Below are 22052 nucleotides of genomic sequence, written 5' to 3'. Positions count from 1 at the left end.
TGCCCCTCTCACGCTAGCTCTGCGTTGGGGTCTCTCCGCTTAGTTACCACGTACTTGCGCCCGTCCCGGAAGTGGGCTGGCCTCCCCCTGAGGTTTCTGCTCCTAAGGGGTGACCGTCGCCAAGGTGGCGGTCACTGCATCCCGGCCCACCTCCGCGGCCCTGGGCGTGGTATCAGCGAGCCCTGGGACTATGACGGGTCAGGGCCAGTCGGGATCAGGGTCGTCGGTGGGGAGCACGATATTCCGCCACGTCCGGTACGAGAATCTGGTAGCGGGCGTGAGCGGCGGGGTTCTGTCCAACCTCGCGCTGCACCCGCTCGACCTCGTGAAGATCCGCTTCGCCGGTAAGAGGCCACTCAGACCCCGGGCTCCTTATCCTTGCTGGTATCCCGAACTGGGTGATAAAAGCGCAAAAGGAAGCCTTGCTCCCCCCTGCCTCCTTCATACTACCAAGCGAGCGTTAAAGAAAATGCTGTTCTGGCTCACCTGGAACTAGGTTTGAGGAAGGGGAGCGTGGGAAAGGGATCGGGCCGCCGTCGTCCCGCTCCCCGAATCTAAGGGATGGAGAGCAGGGGTAGAAAAGCCTGAGACAAGTTCATATTGGGTACGATGCGGGACTCAACGCCTGATTTGTAAAATAAGAAAAAGATTGTCACGTTTTAGGGCTTAGCCCTCACACGTGCAAATCATTCACCCTTGGAGGTACTTTGAAATCTTAAGGTAGCCACGTGTTTGGCAGTTGCGGAACCGTTGCTTAGAGTAGGGCGTAATCTTCAGCATACGGGATAGGATTCTCTTGAAGGTTTTTGGTGTTTTATAGTGTGGTACAAGATCCTATGAAGGAATAGTTAGCTCGAATCCAAATACTGTGTTTTAAATTTACGTTTCTTGAATTAAGTGCATTGAGTTAAGTGAATCTGAGTTTTTGCAAAGTACTTTAGAAGTTAAACTCAACAGTAAATTCTGGAGGAGATAGTTTCAGAGAAGGTCTTGATAACTACTGGGAAACTGTTTTCTGACGTTTGGTTTTCTTACTACCACAAGTTCTGCCTTGAGAATTAGGTCTGCAGAAGTGGTCCATCTTCAAGAGTCAGAACAATAATACGTATTGTTCTCAATATTTGTCGACCGCTGTATGGAATACAAAGTACTTAAAGTTCTTGTCCTCAGGGAACTTACAGTGTAAATTATAGGCTTGAGTCTTAGTCACATAAAAGATAATTCTAGACAACATGAAATCAAGAGCAAAATGGAATAAATCCAAATACGAGTAGACTATCAAGAAAATTATAGATTGCTGATGACCATCTGTATGGGTCCCATTAGATCTTGAAGTTCCACGTAGAAAGACTGATAATTTGATAGTTGGAAAGAAGACAAGCCATTCTATGAAGGACAGTCAGTGAAAATTATGGAGTATACTCCCTAGAAGAAAACCCAGAAAGGCATGTAACTTCCGTGGAGTTTGTGAAGTGTGCACAAATAAAAATTATAACAAGTAACATTCATTGAGCATTTACTAAGAGCAAGGCAATGAACTTAAAGTTTTTAGTAAATTCTCTGATTTACTACTCTGAACAACCCTGTGAATTTATTATCCCTGTTATACAAATGAAAATAATAGAAGTTGACTAACTTGCTGAAGTCACAAGTTTATAATCGTAGCTGTGGGATTTGAGCCCAGCCAGTCTAATTCTGGAACCCTTTGACTCTTAACCATTCACCATTCTACCTCTAAGAATTCCAAGTAGACAGTGGCTTGAACATGAAGAGAAGAATTTTGGACATGGCTGTAGGCTTGTATGACTCGGTGTCTCTAGGGTTTTGTCTAGGAGAAGAGGTGACAGTTGAAATGATCATGGAGGAATAGTGTTGGCTTGGTGAGTTTAAGATTGTGCTATGAAGAAGATTGTGCATGAAGAAAGGGGATTCATGGTGTCTGAAAAGATCGGTAACCTTCCCATTTCGGGGAAAGTCTTAGGAGACCAGTGTGGCCAAGATTGGCAGGTAAGATAATCGAGATTAGATGGGAAGACAAAATTAAAGATCTAGGAGTCAAAGGACTTTGTCATAATAAAGTGTGAAGTGGTGATAGAAAAGGAAAATTTAGGAAGATGAATCAAAATAGTTGATTTGCCTATGTATGTATAGTATTGCAAGACCCAGTGGCTTAAACTAATACTTCCTGAATGTTTGCTAGGCATGATTTTAATGGCTTTATATTTATTAACCCATTGTAATTTTTAGAGTTAGGTTCTGTTATTTCTCCCATTTTGTGGATGAGCTAACTCAGCCACAGAGGAATCAAGTAACTGACTCAGGGTCACAGCATTAAGTGTTGCAGTGGAAGGGGGCTTCAAAGGAAATTTGGTGGCCCGAGAAAAAAGAGAGGAAAATCAGGAGAGTGTGGTGTAAAAGTAGCCAACAAAAGTATGTTTAGGAGGTAGACAGTCGTAGGTGCTACTAAATGGTTGGTGAGAAAGAGAGGACTCCCAAAGTGCTCTTTGGGGTCTTTGGGGCACTTGCAGTAGTGGGGTGGAGACCCAAATCAGATTTCAGTGGATTGGGAGGGACACAGTTCAGACTGTAACAGGTTCTTGCCCTATTTCCAGCCAAATTTCCTACCATCCCTGTATACTGTAGCTATACCAAGTCCCTAATGTTCTCCCGAACAGTGCCAGGCACTGCGGTGCTTCCTTGGATTTACACCAGCTCTTGAGCTTGTCTAGAGATAAACCTTTCTCTCCTTTCCCCAAAGACAAGTTTCTCATCAATCTTCAAGGCTCTATGCTAACGTCTTCTCTCTCATTTTCCCCGTCACTCGACTGCATGTCCCCAGTTCCTTCTGTACAGAACATTTATTTGTGTTTCTTCTGTAATCCTGTAGCACTTCATTTACCATAGTGCTCATAACTTTGCCGTGTTGTTGCTGCTCTGTTTTGTCTTGAAGACTATATCTGACCTCACGGTCAGGATTTGTGTCCTACTTAAGTTTATATTGCCCCTTTGCCTGGCAATATAAGGAGTCAATAAATAGTTTTTTTTAAATAAAATAATATGCGTACAAATGAATGTTTTTCATGTTTAAAGATTTGTCCCTAACTAGGGTAGATAAGATTATAGTATCGGGGTAAGTATAAGGTACAGAATAGTGTTGCCTATTACTGAGACTAAAAAGTCTTACAAATTAAGTGACTTGTCAAAATAATGAAGAAATCAGTGGTTCATACCTATGAAAAGGCAAAGATGGTTTTTTTATGGTTTTGTTTTTTACCTCAAGAGAGAGATTATGTTGTGACTTTATTATTTAAAGGAAATGTAAAGGTACTTAGGAAAAAAATTATCAGAAGACTAAAAGAAGTGAAATTCAAGGGAAGCATCAGAAAGATTATGAAATACACAGCCAAACATTTCCTGAGAGCTAGTCCCTCTGTTACTTGCTTTTAAATTTGTATAAACTTCCCAACAACCTGTGAGTTAGGGGATATTTATCCCCATTTTTTTTTTTTTTTTTTAATGAGGATGCTATAACTCAGAAAGATTAAAATCGTGTAGCTAATTAGGGAAGTTAGATCTCAAACCCAGGTCTCCTGACAAAGCCTCATGTACTTTAATCTCATTTCATGGTGTAACATTATCAGGTTAATGATGAAAGAAATTGGCTTTTCTCCCTTTCCCTGGTAATGGTAAACAGTGATTCTCAGCCAGACTCCATTATGCACAATGAAGTAGCAGCAAAGGGGACGGTGAACTGGGCATACTTTTACATGGCTAGAGGACTGTTATTTGTATAAGCTTTCTAGAGGGCAGTTTCAGTATGTATGTATAACCTTTGACCCGTATTAGTGCCCATTCTAATAGTTAATTCTAAGGATATAGCAATTTGTATGAAATGTTATACAGCATATTCACTAGAGACCTCTTAATAGTAAAAAAGTGAGAACAACTTTCAGGTCAACTAGGAGAATGATTAACCAAATGATAGGGTATCTATGAGAGGGAAAACCATCATATCATTTTTAAAAATCTTTTGGAGGCCTATTTAATAACAGGAACTCTCACAATATACTCTTGAGTGAAGAAAAAAGTATGCAAAACTATGTATAGTAAAATATCAGTTTTATAAAAATATCATCTAGATTATAAATTTGACATTCTCTTTCATTCCGTTTCCGTGTAGGAAACAGAAGGCACAATCAAAATAAGATAATTCTGGGGCATGGGGGGTGCTTGAAAAGACTATTTACAAAGATATGAGATTATAGCAGAACCACTGGGAATACTGCAATATTCTGGAGCTAGAAAGAGCTTGGGCTCTTGCCACCTGAAGGGCCAAAGGTCAAAGGGAGAAAGTCATCGAGAGAGGGCCACCTTGAGAGGAGCCGTGACTGTCAGTAGAGAAGTTCAGTCCAGGGGTGCCTGGGTGGCTCAGTTGGTTATGCGTCTTGAATTTGACTCTTGATTTTGTCCTAGGTCATGATCTCACAGTTCGGGAGGTCGAGCCCCTCATGGGGCTCTGCGCTGAGAACGCAGAGCCTGCTTGGGATTCTCTCCTGCCCCCTCTCTCTAAATAAATAAATAAACGTTAAAAAGAGTTTTCTTCTGAATTTACCTCCTTCATATGGCTGTGTGATGTCTATGTTTGTATGTGATTCGGGGCTAGAACCTTCCTCTCACCTAATTTTGTGCCTTTACTGCAGTGAGTGATGGATTGGAACTGAGACCAAAATATAAAGGAATTGTGCATTGCTTGACTACCATTTGGAAACTTGATGGACTACGGGGACTTTACCAAGGAGTAACCCCAAATGTGTGGGGTGCAGGTTTATCCTGGGGACTCTACTTTTTCTTGTGAGTAGATCTGGGAGATTTTACAGTATTAAAAAGAAACTTGGTTTTTAGTGATTTTACATTTCAGTTGATGAAGCAAGATGAGTCCTTTAATCAGTTTCTTTGAATGGGAAGGGTCAGAAAGAGCACAGTGTCTATTTCATTCTCTGTCAGCTGTTATCAGAGGCATTTGGTCTGGAAGAAAGTTCTTAATAGGAAGAAGGTGAAAGGGTGAGATGGAGAAATGCTCTTACCTACAGAAGCCACTTCTGTGAGTTGAGTTCAGGAAGGTGGCTTACCAAAATACTTCGGATTCCTGATGAAGCAAGAAAGCCGAGGAGGACAGGCCTCGGGGTCCCCATAAGAACACATACCAAGGGAGCTCTCTCTTGGGAACAGAAAGTAAAAAGCCAGTGCCTGGCTAAAAGAGTTTGAGGCACATCCCATCTTGCCTCTTAACTTGACCTGCACCGTCACCTTCCCTCCTTCATCATTTCCTTCCTCCCTCACCTGTCAGGTCTCCTCACCGTCCTCATGTCCATTGCAGAAGCCACTGAAAGCACCTGTGACAGGTACATTGAGCTTAGTGAGTGTGCCCGAGTGTGGGCATTCCACAGATGCCTCTAATAATCTGAAACTGAATCCAGGAATGGAGAGGCTTTTCTTTGTTTTAATACATGGCATTTTTAAGAGAACATCAATACCTGGCCTATCGGCCTTTTTCTCTTTTGTGTTACATATTTGACTTGCCCTCCAATAATTTTATGGCAGTATGCAAACCACAACCTGAAGATATTTTTAAGTGAATGCAAAGTAACATTTAACCTTCGTATGGTTAAAAAATGTATTTTTCTGCAGTTCTAAGACAAACCTAGATGTGAAACTATACATCTAAAATTTCTTCTTTTATGAATTTGGAGTTGTGTAGTCTCTCCAAAGAGAGTTTCTAAGGACAAGCCCTATGAACGCAAGGTGTGTGTAATGAGAATTTCTTATAAAAGTATGCTTGTTTCATGTTAGAATGGTATTGGTAGAGTTTGGAAGGCTTTTTGTAGCTGAAGTCTTCTTCCCAGAGGAAAATGGAAATTGGAGCTAGAGAGAATAGGCTGATTCGACTTCTCTGCTGAGAAACATTGGGTGGCCTCTCGATTTTCTGCCAAGTAAAGCCCAAATGTCAGTGTGCCACTCAAGTGTGATTCAATTTTCCATCTTCTCCCTCCACCCTTATTACAGCCTTTGCTCATGTTCATCTGTTTCCCTGTTGAAACTACCCGTCTCCATGCCCGGCCAGTGCCACCTCCTACACAAGCCTTCTGTGATCTCAGCCGTAGTTTCTCAATCTCTTATGACACCGTCTGTATTGTCTTTATTATGATTACTTGTGTGCTGCTTATGGTCCTTGTAGTCTGCTCCATAGTCCCTGAACATATCGTTTTGTCTTGTGTGCCCAATTGCCTCACCACTGCTACAGCCTTCCCCCTCCCAGTTTTCCTATTGTTTTTCTTAAGTGATGAGTACGTGATGAAAATATTTTGCATGTGTAGTGCTACCCATATACATTTGCAGGAAGGGGTGGCAAACTCTTACGGTAAACCATTTCCAGCAAATCCACTCTTGAAACTGTGCTTGCCTTGGGCATGGACGTTTACTTTTGGGGTACTGCTGTTAAATTACACACATTTTCAAACAGACTTTACTGCTTTGTGATACCTATTCAAATATTTATCAATCTGCTCATGTTTAATTCTTTTAGTTACAATGCCATCAAATCATACAAGACAGAAGGAAGAGCTGATCGTTTAGAGGCAACAGAATACCTCGTCTCGGCTGCTGAAGCTGGTAAGGCAGTGTGTGAAATATAAAACATCAACTTTTTTATTTTTGAGAGAGAGAGTGCATGCAGAGGACAGGCAGAGAGAGAGGGAGACACAGAATCCGAAGCAGGCTCCACTCTCCGAGCTGTCAGTACAGAGCCCGATGTAGGGCTCACACCCACAAACTGCAAGATCATGACCTGAGCCAAAGTCAGACTCTTAACCAACTGAGCCACCCAGGTGCCCCTAAAACATTAACTTCTAACTTGATTTTCACTTTGGGTTTTTGTTTTATTTGCCTTTTCCCCCCTTTGAACGGTAGAGTTTAATTATGCTTATCTATCTAATCAGTTATCACATGGAATATCTTAGAAAGCAACTGTTCTTATTGGTTACTCTGGACAGATTGCAAGAATTTTAGTTATCACAAAGGAAGTAAAATTTAGAAAAGTTACAACTTCCTGATAGTTTAAGATAATTTGGTATATTTTCTTCAATTAAAGTATAATTTCAGTTTTTAAATTAGACAGTTTAGTACCCTTGTTTAACTGCCTCATGGATGTGTAATATTTCAAAGAGTGAAGCAAAGTAGGACTCATGTCTTTATAACTCATACTTTGACACCTTATTTACTGATAGCTCTCCGAAAAAAATCTCATTTTGAATACCTAGCTGCTAGCACAGACCTGAATTACCATGGGACTTAATAAATGTTTGAGGAATAACGGACTATTGAGGAAACTCAGCAAATGGAAAACTTAACATATACAAAATTGTCACTTTCTGTAAAGAATGTAAAATTTATTTTATAAGTTCTCTAATTTTTGAGATGCGTAGCTACTTTGAATGGATTTGAGGAGGGCTGTGGGAAAGTCGGGGTGGATATGCGTGCACATGCAGAGATTATTGAGGTGTTGGATTCCTGGTCCTTTTCCCCTGATCATCAGCCCATCTGGGTCATACCATATCCTTCTCCTAAATGTTTATATCTCCTGTCAGAGTCTGCTTCCCAGGACTTTCATTGTTTCTCTACTCCAGGCTGTATTGGTTAAGAGCCAGGATGTCTCTGCTGTCCTCAACACCTCAAAAGGAAAGCATTTCACATTTCCAGCTCCCTTTTAATCTACTTCCCACTAACTGAGGAACTTTTTCTGACCACCAAAACTATGGCTACGCTTTAACCCTAAGACTGTGCCTCAGAGACTTGCTCTCACTGTTGTAGGTACAGCCCCTGGGCAACCCCATTGTTTATATTACTGGACTGTCATTAATCTGGATTGTCACAAGTGGCAAATTACCTGTATGCTGAGTAATCTTATTTAAATTTGGTTTTAGGAGCCATGACCCTCTGCATTACAAACCCATTATGGGTAACAAAAACTCGCCTTATGTTACAGTACAATGGTGTTGTTAACTCCTCACAACGACAGTATAAAGGAATGTTTGATACACTTCTGAAAATATATAAGTATGAAGGTGTGCGAGGATTGTATAAGGTAATGACTTATCAATATATTTTGGATAACCGAACACTGTAACTTCCCTTGGCTCTATTGTCTGAGTTCTGAAAAACCTGTAGTCAGTCCCGAAAAGAGACCAGACTCAGGCAAGAAGCAATTGAATGAAAACTGAAATTCTGGTTTATATAATATGGAAATTGTACTTTCATCTGTTTATCCTCCTTACCGTAAGGTATGTCATCATGACCCTGGTGGGTGCGAGAAGGCCTGTCTAAAATTTGGACAGTAACCATTCACTAAGTCACACATCACAGTCACTCATTCCTTACTACCCTCCTTAGAAACTGTGGTCCCTTGGGAACTTGCTTGGTGCTTAGTTGTTGTTGTTGTTGTGTGTGTGTGTGTGTGTGTGTGTGTGTGTGTGTGTGTGTGTTTATTGTTCCCTGATGAAGTCTTGGGATGATGGGGAGGTTCATGGGGTCCGGAGCTGATGGCCAAGAAAGAATTCTTCAAGAAGTCTTTGGTGCAAAAAGGTGATTTTATTAAAGTGTGGGGACAGGACCCATGGGCAGGAAGAGCTGCATTGGGGTTGTGGGGGGTGACCATTTTATGGAGTTCAGGGAGATAAAGTCAAGAGGGAGTTTCCAAAGAGACTTTCACATGTTGAAGACTTGTCTAGCTAAGGTTATATTTCCCTCCAGCAAGGCATTAACATTAAGACAGTAGGGAGTTCTTGGACTTTAGGCTTTTGATGCGATTGCCTTTTTCTGGTAAACTGGTGGAGATTCTTACCAGTTTAACCATTTGTTGTTTGTCCTTTCTTGTTTTTGGGAAGCCTGGAGTGTCCAAGGAATATCACACATGTCCCACCTGAAACGGGGGATGGGGGGTGGGGCGGGTACTAACTTGTACTTTGCCCTCAGCTTGCCTCATACTCCTTCATCATTCCCTTTAGGGATTTATTCCTGGGCTGTTTGGAACATCACATGGTGCCCTTCAATTTATGGCATATGAATTGTTGAAGTTGAAATACAACCAGCATATCAATAGATTACCAGAAGCCCAGTTGGTAAGATGGTTCTTTAAAAAAAAGGATATCATTGGGGCGTCTGGGTGGCTCAGTCGGTTAATCATCTGACTTCAGCTCAGATCGTGATCTCATGGTTTGTGAGTTCGAGCCCCACGTCAGGCTCTGTGCTGACAGCTCAGAGCCCGGAACCTGCTTTGGATTCTGTGTCTCCCTCTCTCTCTGCCCTTCCCCCGCTAACGCTCTCTCTCTCAAAATGAAAAACGTTAGAAAAAAATGTAAAAAAAAAAAGATATCATTTACTTTTGTGGGCATTTAATAGATGCAATTTTATCACGTTTACTTTGGTAATGTTGCTATGATGATGACTACCACTAATTTAATTTATAGTTAAATATTTTATAGGCAAATGACACACAAATATTAATAATAAAACCCCTTATTTGCACAGAGCTTGTGTTAAGGGGGGAAACCATATTTTTCACTTAAAGATCCATTTACATGTTTTCCTATGTAATTTTTATTTCTGTATTTTTAAAGAAATCCTGTTTTAAGGAAAAACAAATGTTTTGTGTTGTCATTTTAGAGCACAGTAGAATATATATCTGTTGCAGCACTATCGAAAATATTTGCCGTAGCGGCAACATACCCATATCAAGTTGTGAGAGCTCGTCTTCAGGATCAACACATGTTTTACAAGGGCGTGTTGGATGTAATCACAAAGACATGGAGGTGAGAGCATGCGGTATATCAGAATGGCTCTTAGGAGGTACCTTGCATATCTCAGAATGTCTTGTTGCCATTAGTTTTATAGTAAAGGCCAGCGTGCTGTGGTGAAAACACGGCTGGTGGCCCCTGCTTTTCCATTTCCCATTTACTACATAAAAAAAGACAGACTTAATCTCTCTGAGGCTTGATTTCTTCGTTTGTAAATTTAGAATATCTAGGCTGACGGGGTTGCTATAAGAACCAAATGAGATCTGTACGACAAATTAATAAAATTTAGTGGTTATAAAATACTTGAATGGCATTGAATGAATATAGGAAGTCATAAAAAAACGTAGTTGAATGCAGTTAAGCTGCTACTTGCACAATAACTTGCAAATACTTGTCTCTGTGTATTAAGGAGGTTCTTGTTCTTCAGCATGTAGATAAACGTTTATAAGGTAGATATCCCCATGTTTCTCTTTAAAAGGCCAGAGCAGAATATTTAGAATGTTTAAATTTAGTTCACTGAATATTTATCGAGAACCCAAGTGACAAGTTCCTACTCTAGGCATTAAGGAAATAAAGTTTTATTTTATGGGTGCTATATTTAGTGTTGTCTGCCATTTATCTAAGCTGTAAGATTGTTAATGCCTATATTAGATCAGTTAATACTCTTGCATGTTTATACATTTAGAGACATTTGAAAGATTATCATTAAAGCACTACTCAGTTTTGAAGTGTCCCTACCCTCTCTTCCCGAGTCAGTCCACGGAAGGAATGTAAAATGGCTCATAAACTACCTTGCTTCAGGATGTTGAAAACATGGACTACAGTCACAAGGAGGTTTGACTGCTGGTTCCATGCCATATGTCAATTAAGCGTTTGTGTCTTCAGGCCAGCTATGTAGGAAATTAAGCATTTATCTATGTTTCCTTTTAAAGGAAAGAAGGCATCGGTGGATTTTACAAAGGAATTGCCCCCAATTTGATTAGAGTGACCCCAGCCTGCTGTATTACTTTTGTGGTATATGAAAATGTCTCACATTTTCTACTTGACCTCAGAGAGGAAAAAAAAGTAAGCTAGAAGATCATCTCAATTCGTCTGCTTAACGCGGCAGTTGCTCCTTTGTGTTTGAGGTATAAACCTCAGAAGAATGCTGCACAGCAACATGGTTCATAATGGAAATTGGTGTATAATCCTTAGAAGTCAAAGAACTGCTAAGACTTTGCAATGTTGTTTTGCTCTTTGCCTTCCCCATATGTGTGGGACTTGGCTACCTCTGCCAGAAATGGCTCCCATCCACATGACAGTAAAACTGACGTCAAGTGGAGAATTTCACAAATTTCTCTATTTTAGTGTTCAAGTAGAAGCTGATCACAGCATTTGCTAAATGGATTAGATGAATGTGCTTCTTTTTGTGAACTCATTTGCCTGGATCGGCTTTAAAATCAGTCTGTGTGCAATAGCAAGAAAATGGCTTCTGAAAAGAATTGTCGTTGTTTCAAGAGTAAATTAAACTTGAAGGATTTGCTGGAAAAATTGTTGCTTAAATCCAGACCATTTTTGAATTGGGAAATTTTGGTGAGGGGAAAAAAAAACAACAACACCGTAAATGTGCGTTAGTTTAAATTCAGTTGGAATGTGCTAACTAGGGAAATTTGAGACGTATATACTTCTATTCATTTGAGAAATATATTTGTTGTCATTCTGTCATTAATTTTTTCCCTGGGGGCTCTTCCATAACTTAAAATGTAATTGTGGATCCAGTTATTATATTTTTTGACAATGGTACTTGCTGTTTCTTAAACTTAACAAAATCTGAACTCAGATGCAGCTGTGTCTGCCCTTATTTAGAATATTTGGCTGTAAGTCACTAATTGGCTATTAATCACTAATAGATCACCTCACACACATACTGGAATGATTGGGATCTGTATGTTGAGAAACTGTGTGGAAATGGGAAACTTTAACTTCTTATTTCAACTATGAGATGTATGGGTCCAGATCCCAAATAAACGATTAGTCTAGGTTAGTTGCTCATATTCAGGTTTAAATACAGGTTACACTAATGGCCGTTATTGATTTAACTTTTATGAGTCATTATAAATATCTATAAAAGCCTGTCCCCAAAGGATGCCAGAATAATATTTTTATTTATCATAAACTTCTATGAATGCTGTTGCACTTCCATCTAGTTGTAAATAAAACATTGTGGTTTTCAAAGCCATATTTAAATGGTTCTTCGAAGATAGGTCTATTTTTTATATTTTGAAAATGGCATTGTTCTAAAAATGTGGAACAGTAAGTAATTGTATTTACTATAATCTCTTGTAACATGCACAGAAATACTTTATAAATTAAATGTGATGTATTTTTTCATCCTTCTGGGTTTACTACTATAATTCATCTGAATCCCTGACGTTAGTCCCTATACAAAATACTGGCTGCAGTTGCTGTTTGGAATTTTAGAGGTAGTGCCATTATTTGAATGCTTCTTGTGTACCCCCAAATTAATAAAACATAATTTCTGTCTTCTAAGAGCATATAAGTTTGCAGAATAAATAAATAAGTGTGAAATAACTCCAACCCTAGATGAACGGGCAAGAAGATTTCTACAAGGCCCTCTAAGGGTTCTGAGAAAAGAGAACTCATTCAACAACAAATCGTAACTGAGTTCTTGCTCTGTGCCAGGTATGTTACCAAGCACTGAAGATACAGCAGGGAATAACCCAGACAACATTCCTGCCCTCAAGGAATTTTCATTTTAGTGTGAGTGACAGAAAACAAATATATGCATAGTACAGTTTCAGATATTAAATGCTATAAATAGAACTAAAACAGTTGGGAATAGTGTTGCTATCTTAGGATGGTTAGAGTAAGGAAAGATCTCTTTTGAAGGGGTAGTGTTTGAAACATTTTGAAAGAAGTGAGGAAAGCAAACCACTATGGGATAGAGGAAACACAGTCTTCTAGGCAGAGAAAATAGGAAATACAGAGGCCCTGAGGCAGGAATTAATTTGGCTAGAGGGAAGGAGTGAGGTTAGGGTGGCCCATACTGTGTGGTGGAAAAGAAATGCAGGATTGGCTTCAAATTTCAGCTTTCCCCTTTGCTGTTTGGCCTCAGGCCAATAGTTCACCTCTCTGTCTCAAGTTTTCTCATATGTAAAATGGTGATTTGATTTGTTCTTTGTAGATAAGGAGGATATGAGGATGCTTGGGCTAGTGATTTATTGAGGGAGTGCTCTTAGGAGACTCTAGAAGATGAGGAAGAAGTTTATCATCACCCTGACCCTATGGGACAATGCACTATGTGTTGGACCACAGAGGTTGTCCTGCCCTGAGGTGAGAGCCTGGGCTATTATGTTCTTACATCAGGCAGAAGAGGGAAGGTTAGGTCCCTTTCCTCAGTCGAAGAGCAATCCTCCAAAATAAGGTGAAGGGGAGGAGACAGCTGTTAACAGCTGGGATATGGGTGCACCAACCCTGTAAAAGGAATTTGGTGGGTCAACAGCATCTACAAATGAGGCTATTAAAAGTATGTAGCTCATAGGATTATTGATCAGATTAAATGGATTAATCCATGTAAAGTGTTTAGCAGTGTCCCTGGGCCAAAAAACATTAGCATGGGCCAGATCTTCTAGCCCATGGTCAGGGGTTTAGATTGTGGGGGAGATCATTCTAGTGATTGTATGAAGAAACAATTAGGAGGGGCGCCTGGGTGGCTCAGTCGGTTGAGCATCCGACTTCAGCTCAGGTCATCATCTCACAGCTCATGGGTTCGAGCCCCGCGTCAGGCTCTGTGCTGACAGCTCAGATCCTGCTTCAGATTCTCTCTCTCTCTCTCTCTCTCTCTCTCTCTCTCTCTCCCCCTCTCCCTCCCCCTCCCCCGCTGGTGCACGCTCTCTCTCTCTCTCTCTCTCTCTCTCTCTCTCTCTGCCCCTCCCCCGCTGGTGCGCACGCGCTCTCTCTCTCTCTCAAAAATAAACATTAAAAAAAATTTTTTTTAAAGAAACTATTAGGAGACAGACAAGAAACAGGGTTACTAACTAGTTAGGAAGCTTTCACAAATACCTAGTCAAGACCTGTTGGGTAGCGTGGACCTGGTTGATGGGAGTTGGAGGTAGTTTATAGCTTGGGGGTGGTGGGGGGGGGGAGACTAGAACAGGCTTCATGGAAGGGAAAACTTGAAGCTTGGCCTTGAAGGTAGAGATTTCAAAGGGAACCACGGGGGAAAAAAGAAAGCATAGGTGACCTGTCTTGAGCAGTGTGTTGTCAATGTGGTAATAAAAGGAAGAAATGGAAGAGACAGCTGAAAGATTGGGACCAGAACATGAGAACTTTCAGAGTCTCGCTAAATGTGTTTGGGTTTTATGTGATGGATAAAAGAGAAGTGAGTCTCAGAACAGAGAGACCCGGCTACATCTTAGGGGTGACAGAAGACCAATCAGATAAGAGGAGCAAACTCTGAGGGAAGGGGTTATCAACGGTGTAAATATTCTAGTGGGTTGAAGATGAGTGTCACTGATAACTTTCAGCAGATTCAAATTGTAGAGGCTGAAGACAGATTGCAAGCAGCTAATCCGGGTGGGGCAGATTGCAAGTATCCATTTCACTCTAGGCTCGCTCTTGGATTTCAGCAGATAAAGGAAAGGTAGAGAACTTTAGCTTGAAAGAAAGTGCTGGGAGTCTAGGAAGGGGTGCAGGTGGGGGGGTGGGGGAGGTTGGCCAAGGGAAAACCAGAACATGATTGTAAGAATGCTTGAAGATTAAGATACGGACCAAAAGAAAGCTTGTCGGAGCTCTGCATCAGAGAACGAACATATGGTAGAATGTGAACCCAAGATTGTGTTGGGTGCCATGCCTTGTGAAAAGGTTATATTATGTTTCCTTATGTGCTTTTGTAATATGGCAATTTTAGAAAGTCATGTTTTTTAAACACCATAGTAGAAAAAGGGTACCGACTAAAAAATATGTTCGAGTTCATGAGGCACCAGAGCAAGGTTTGTCTTTTGAATGTGGACACGTCACCGAATGTAAAATCCTCCAGGTAGAGTATGATTACCCCTTCAATAGCAAGGCCTCTTTGGTGATTATAAAATTGCTTACGGAAATAAAATACCGTGAAATGATTTATTTAACCTTTGTCTTTTGTAAAAATGTGTTATTTAACATGCAGAAAATGTGAGGTTTTGGGTTACTTTGGGTTGAGTCTTGAATTTCTTTTCAAATGAGTGAATAAGAAACAGACTGTGAAAGTACCTGTCATGAATACCTCTTATTGGCTGCTTGGCATCTGTTTTTCTTCCTTCTGAGACTAGTAGCTGGAATTTCTTGTCAGAACCTCCCCACTCCCTCCGTTCTCACCTTTGAGATTTAGACGGAATTGGCCTCACCTGCCCCAGAAGATGGCCCTGATGAGCAGAGCCAATCTGAATGTGCAATCTCTGTTCATAATGAATGTTTGGAATTGACACAATTACCTAAACTGGTCCAGTCAGAGTCACTCTTAAAAGCTATTTTTTTTTTTTCTGTGTATAGTGACAAAGATTCTCTCTCTGCTGTTTCACAACTTAGGATTTGTGTAATTCACAGCCCTCCTCAAAGCCAATTTAAGATCATGAGTTGGGGAAAGGAAGTTTGTCCAAAATGGAGCCAACACCAGAGAGGACAATAAGAATTGAAAGAAAAGAAACTAGGTCATAAGTCATGTTATAGGAGATTCTAGATCCGTTCCGACCCCTAGCTACATGTACCTCTATAGTTTCCCATTGAGTGAACCAATAAATTTCCTTTATTTTTTAAGCCACTCTAAGGTCTGTTACTCACTGCAACTGAAAACTTCCCCGATGACACAGAATCTGTGATCCAGTCCCTGAAGTCTATAGGTCATTTGCCCATCAGCTATCATGATGTTGAAATCTTGTTTCTATGGAAATTGATGTCACCTTTAGGAAAAAGCACTTTGTGATCCTTCCATATGTTGTATAGGTTCTTGAAAATGTTTATATCTTTAATAGAAAACATTGTTACTTAATATTTATAAAAAAAAGTATTCAACTCACTCTGAAAAGCATAAAAGAGGAAGACTGACCAGGAGACTTAGATAAAATCTGCTTACAGTAGAAGGCCCAACTGTACAAAAGATAGATGATTTGAAAGTTGTCCCCAGTATATTTTCTGACATCAGATATTACAAGATTTTGTGTTTATATTGAGTTTCACTATATGTTAATTGTGATGTTAGGCTTGTTCTATTCAAGGCTAGAAAATAATAAAACTAATTCACACCCGGCATGTCAAAAAAGCAACAAGATGCTTTTGTTAAAGTGATTCACATTAACCTCTTTCCCACCCAGGTTTTAAACTAATTCATAAATATACAAGGTAAGCGGAGCATGAAATATTATCCTTAGTAGTAGTAAGGCTGAAATTAGAGAATGAGACTTCTGTGTCTGTGGGAAAGAGGCCTTCCTTAAACCAAACCTCAGAGGCATACAGATATACCTATCCAGCCACAGACAGCACTGAACCAAGACTCTTCTTACAGCCTGTCCTTGTACAACACAGCAAGGAGAAATGGGGCTGAAGTCATGCTCTCTGTGAGCAGCTTGTCCCCCAAGAGGAGAGAAAGAAAGCACCACTCATGCTCCCTTCCTTGTCCCCAACTCCAACCAGGTAAGTCACACCTGTCAAGTCTAAGTCCAACCCGGAGACAGAACAGACAGCAAATTTAACCAGGAGAAGATTAGGTAAATGCATTATGGGAACTCTAAACAGTACCCGAAGGCCGAGAGAGAGTAGCCAAGGAAGGACAAGCTTGGAAGAGGGTCCCCTCTGACATTCAGACTTCTTGAAGAAGGTGCGCTTGCAAAGCACTGGATGATGAGAAACTCTGCTGGGTTTCCTGGGCCTGAGCTGGTTTAGAATTACCTGACAAACAGGAAATGATCCCCAAGGACACAAGCAAGCCAAGGCTAGTGAGCAGGTTGCCAGGGAAGTTGGGACATTTTTGCAGGTGCAAAACCAGGGCAGACTTTGTTCACATTGGAAAGGCTACAGGAACAACTCTGTAGGGGCAAGCAAGCCGAGACTTATGGATGGGCGCACTGGGGAGTCAGGGGCGCTGCCACAGCAGAAGCCAGGACTCTGTGGTGACCCTCTCAACAGCAGCAAGATAATTAGGCCTCTTGGGGTGGGGCTGCAAGGTAGTTAAAGGACTGCATTCTGGATATGCAACTGGAGCAAGGCACCACCAGACAGACACACACCCTACTGACATGAGCAAGAAAATGCAAATGGCAGCACTCTGAAACCAGGAAGACCAGCTTCCTTCTGCGATGTTCCTCTAGTATGCTCTACTTAACGGGGTTATTCTTTTTTTTTTTTCCTTTTCTTTTTTGAGAGTGCAAGCAGGGGAGAGGGAGAGAGAGAGAGAGAGAGAGAGAGAGATTGATTCCCAACCTGGCTCCACACTCAGCGCAGAGCCCAACATAGGACTCGATCCCACAACCCTGGGATCACAACCTGAGCCGAAATCAAGGGTTGGATGTTCAACTGACTGAGCACCCAGGTGCCCCATTGATAGGCTCATTCTAAAGGAGAAAGAGAGTCCAGTCCATTGTCACAGAGTAGGTACTGAAGAATGAATTTAGAGCTCCGAAGTAATAAATGGATAAGTAGCTTAATTGACCCTTTTGAGTATTTGGCTTCCATTTGCACCCTTTTACACACAATCTAATTCCTGCCCAACAACAAAGCAACTAACTCTGTATTTTAGCCCAGCATGATAGAGCTATCCTGATAGGTGAAGTGCTTGCTCTTCCCCCAAATGAGAAAACACAAAGCACAACAGTCAGTGAATCCATTGCTGGATATATTAATTCCTCCTCAAATTCAGTCATGGTCCCACTGAATATTTTCTTAACTGAAGATTACATTGTAAAGTTGACCTCCACCAACTTTTATATAAAATAAAAATGGGAAGGGGAGAAAGGGAGAAAAGGATTAGCCCATATAAATAAACATGCATAGAACAAAGAGAAAATATCCAAAGTTACCACAGTCTTGGTTTCTGTCATTGTTCACAAGGTCATAGTTGAGATCTATAGCTTCTGCCTTTACCCATTCCACATTTTCCTTGACCACAGCCAGAGCTCACAGTTCTGGGTTCTTTACCTGGTGAAGTAGATCCAAATCCTCCTTCCCAAAAGGTCTGGGTCCTCAATCACTCTGACTTTTTTGGTTCCTGTAGCTTTCCATTAATCGTGGGCATGGAGGAGAACCTGGGAAAGTCTCCTGCGTTCCAAACATAGTCCTTGCTTCCACCAAAGCAGCAAACAATTTCCCTTGGTAATTGGGAGCCATCAGTAAAGTCAATAGATTAACCTGTTTTTCACCTGTTGGTTCAGTGGTCTAAAGAGTGCAAAATGGTCAGGTGGCAGTCTGTGTATACGTAGGCTTCTAACACGGACTCCGTGATCCCTGCCCCCTGATGTAAACAACCTATTTCTGCTTATGTATCTTTGGGACCAGTAAATATATCTGGATATAAACTCCCATGACTATGTTATATGGCAAAAGGAATTTTATAAGTGTAATTAGGGTCTGTAATCAGTTGGCTGTAATCCAAAAGGAGATTATTCTGGGTGGGTCCAACCTACCTAATAGGCAACCCTTAAAAGCTGAAGCACTCTCTTGCTGGTCTGGAAGAAAAACAGCCATGTTGTAAGAGGAGGGGCCACATATCCAGCACCTGGGAGGGACCTTTAGGAGATGAAAGGAGTCCTCAGCTGACAGCAAGAAAACAAGGTTTTCTTAACAACACGACTGCAGGGAATCAGATTCTGCTAACCATCACATAGCTGAGAAGAGGATCCTGAGCCTCAGATGAGATGACTGAGCCAACACTTTCATTTCAGCCTGGTGACACTGTGAGCAGAGGACTCAACTAATCTGTACCTCGACCCTTGACCCACAGAAACCATGAGACAGATAAATTTGTGTTGTTTCAATCTACTACATTAGTTGTGCAGCCAACAGAAAACTAGTACAGTCTCATCTTCCAATTCAGTGGAACTATTGTTGTGTCCCCGGCTGGAATTCCCCGCAGGGAGAATAAGATCTCCAAACCGGCAGAGTTCAACATTGTCAGCAAGGGAAGCAAAAAATCTGCAAATGAGTTATTAGGTATAATAGTTTGAGAAGCTATTCTCATTTCGAGTGCTTGCATTCTGGCTACAGGAGAGAGAACAGCACGTAATGATTTCTGGTCCAAGCATGTACTGCAACTTGTAAGACAGAGCCCCATCCTTTTAGGATATTGTCTGCCAACTGGTACCATGATGAGTCCTCAGTCAGCCATTTCACCTTTCATTTAGACTAGCCTGATAGTCTAATGTATGAGCTATGTGGTAATGCCAGTTAATTCCATGGGGTGAGCCCGATTGTTGCACTTCTCTGTTGTAAAATGCGGTTTCTGGATCCGAAGCAGTGCTGGGTAGAACGTCATGAGAGTGGTTAAGGCATTCTGTGAGTCCATGAATGGTATCATGGGCACAGAGAGCAATCTATATCCTGAATATATGTCTATTTCCATGAGAATGAATCTCTCCCCTCCAGGGTAGAAGAGGTCCACTAAGTGGCTCACTTGTCCCCTCAGGGAATGGTGCCAGTGTTACATACTCAATGCTAGACTCTACTCAGCAGTAACACTAGCCAGTCCAGCATTTTTTTTTTTTTTTTTTTTTTTTTTTTTTTAAGAAAGAGAGAGAGAGAGAGAGTGCTCAAGTGCATGAGAGTGTGGGGAAGGGGCAGAGAGAGAGGGAAAGAGAATCCTTAACAGGCCCCTCGAGAAACATGGAGCCCAACATGGAGGCTGGCGAGGGGTCCGATCCCACGACCTTGAGATCACGACCTGAGCCGAAATCAGGAGTCAGACGCTCAACCGACTAAACCACCCAGGTACTCCATCAGGCTAGCCTTTAAGATTCTGTGTTGTTGAACATAGCCTCCATCTTTGCCACCATGGCTTCTTTGTTCGTGGGTCCATTGAACCAGCACTGGAGTGGCTGGGGAAAGAAGCTGACATTGACAGTGTGTTATTTTGTCCGTCTCAGTATTAACAGCCTCCTCTGCAATGGACATCCTTTGATAGGCATTCACATGGGACATAAATATCTTCACAACCTTTGCCAATTCAAAGACGTCTGAACTAATGTTCTTGTCCCCACCCAAAATGTCCTTAATCTCAGTCCCATTTCTCAAAATTTTTACCCATCTTGGTTAACTTCTGTCTTCAACATTATTTTATCGAGATTCCTTCTCACCCTCTTTTCCTTTCCAGATTATTCTGAAGCAAATTCCAGACATCATATCACTTTACCTTAAATATTCCAGTATTATTATCTTTAAAAGATAAGCACTATTTAAAAATAACCACAATATGGGGCACCTGGTGGGCTCAGTCAGTGGAGCATGGGACTCTTGATCTCAGCGTTGTGAGTTCGAGCCCCACCTTGGGCATAGAAATTACTTTAAAATAAAATAAAAGAAAAAAAGAATTTAAAGGGGCACCTGGGTGGCTTAATCGGTTGGGTGTCCTATCTCAGCTCAGGTTCGTGAGTTCAAGACCCACATTAGGTTCTCTGCTGTCAGTGCAGAGCCTGCTTCAGATCCTCTGTTCTGACCCCCTCTCTGCCCCTCCACCACTCATGCTCTTTCTCTCAAAAATGAATAAACATTTTAAAAAAGAAGTTAAAAAATAGCCACAATACTTTTATCACACCTAAAAAATATGTAATTATTTGATATCAAATATCCAGTTAGTGTTCAAATGTCTTCAACTATCTCAAGCATCCAAATAAAGTAAAAACATCTAAATGGATTGAGATGATAGTAAATCTCTTTTAATACATGTTTTTTCTTTCTCTTTTCTTGCAGTTTATTTGTTGAAGAAACCAGGTTGTCTTTCAAGTTTCCCATAGTCTAGATTTGCTATGATTCTGTCATGTCAATTAGCATGTTCTTCTATCCCTTGTATTTCCTAAAATCTAATGGCTATATCTGGAGACTAAATCAATCCAAGTTTGATTGTTTCTTGGCAAAACTACTCCTTGAGTGGTGTTACGTATTTTCATTAAGAGATACATAGTCTGGTGCCTCACTTTTTGGAATGTTATCAGTCATTGATGATCGTTGCCAGATCTCTTAATACATGAGGGGTTGAAAATTTGATATTCTAATTCTATCACTCTTCATTTGTTACCTATGCCAATACACCCTATAAAATACTATAAAACACACACACACACTTTTATAAGGGGAAATGTCCCTTCATCAACAGTTTGGTTACCCAGAAATACAGTTCATATAGAGAAAGCAGAATAAATGCTTGGTTTTTTCCTATTTACCAATTTTCACAGTGACAAGTTGGTTTCCTGGCATCCTCCAGGTTGACCAATGAATTTTATGTTCATCTCATTATGAACTCCTGCATTAAAACACATTTGACGTGTTGCAAACCATTGTCATTATTTTTTTTTATTTAAAAAAAACCCTTTTTTTAATGTTTATTTATTTTTGAGAGAGGGAGAGACAGAGTGCAAGCTGGGGAGGGGCAGAGACAGAGAGGGAGACACAGAATCTGAAGCGGGCTCCAGGCTCCAAGTTGTCCGCACAGACCCCAACGCGGGGCTCGAGCTCACGAACCGTGAGATCATGACCTGAGTGGAAGTCGTACGTTCAATCGACTGAGCCACCCAGGCGCCCCAAACCATTGCCATTATTATCTTTACTGATCCTTAAATTGTATTATCTTTGCCAGTGGGAATCAATTCAAGTTGGCTCTTGGCTCCTTTTCAGTTATCTTTCATAGTTGCCTTGTTTTCCACTATGCCAAGATGTTCCAGACTCATACTGCACACTTCCTGCCCCAGAGCTGAAATCACCCATTTTTCCAAGCAGCCTTAGTTCCTTTTAGTAGGAAATGGAATGTGTTACTAGACTGGTCATCATTTCTAGGTCATTGTTTGCAGGCCAAAAACTAGGAGACTTTGTTATTGTTTTTTGTTTGTTTTGTTTTTTTGGTTTTTGTTTTTAAGAGAGAGAGAGAGAGAGCACGTGTGTGTGCACATAGGTGAGGGAGGGGCAGAAAATCTTAAGCAGGCTCCATGCTCAGTGTGGAGCCCAACTCAGGGCTCGATCTCACAACCATGA

General features: G+C 41.0%; 1 protein-coding gene across 2 annotated transcripts; it reads left to right on the top strand.

The window, feature by feature from the left end:
- Positions 1-82: 82 nt before the first annotated feature.
- Positions 83-20912, top strand: SLC25A32 (solute carrier family 25 member 32). 2 transcript variants are annotated; one of them, XM_060611068.2, is made up of 7 exons: positions 83-344; positions 4701-4851; positions 6584-6669; positions 7980-8140; positions 9060-9173; positions 9718-9863; positions 20778-20912. In XM_060611068.2, the coding sequence occupies exons 1-7, from the start codon at positions 191-193 to the stop codon at positions 20824-20826; spliced, it is 861 nt and encodes a 286-aa protein (XP_060467051.1). In that variant the 5' UTR covers positions 83-190; the 3' UTR covers positions 20827-20912. The 2 variants fall into 2 exon arrangements, with proteins under 2 accessions (XP_060467051.1, XP_060467050.1); XM_060611067.3 differs by lacking the exon at positions 20778-20912 and adding an exon at positions 10781-13717.
- Positions 20913-22052: the final 1140 nt, after the last annotated feature.

Source organism: Panthera onca, chromosome F2 (assembly GCF_046562875.1).
Source record: "Panthera onca isolate mPanOnc1 chromosome F2, mPanOnc1 haplotype 2, whole genome shotgun sequence".
Lineage (NCBI taxonomy): Eukaryota > Metazoa > Chordata > Mammalia > Carnivora > Felidae > Panthera > Panthera onca.
Note: the sequence above shows the minus strand (reverse complement) of the source record. Positions and strands in the feature narration are given on the sequence as shown.

Coding starts and splice junctions, on each gene's coding strand:
- SLC25A32 (XM_060611067.3), top strand. CDS start 191: ATGACGGGTCAGGGCCAGTCGGGATCAGGGTCGTCGGTGGGGAGCACG. Junction 9,174..9,717: donor GATTACCAGAAGCCCAGTTG/GTAAGATGGTTC, acceptor TTGTCATTTTAG/AGCACAGTAGAATATATATC. Junction 9,864..10,780: donor GTAATCACAAAGACATGGAG/GTGAGAGCATGC, acceptor TTCCTTTTAAAG/GAAAGAAGGCATCGGTGGAT.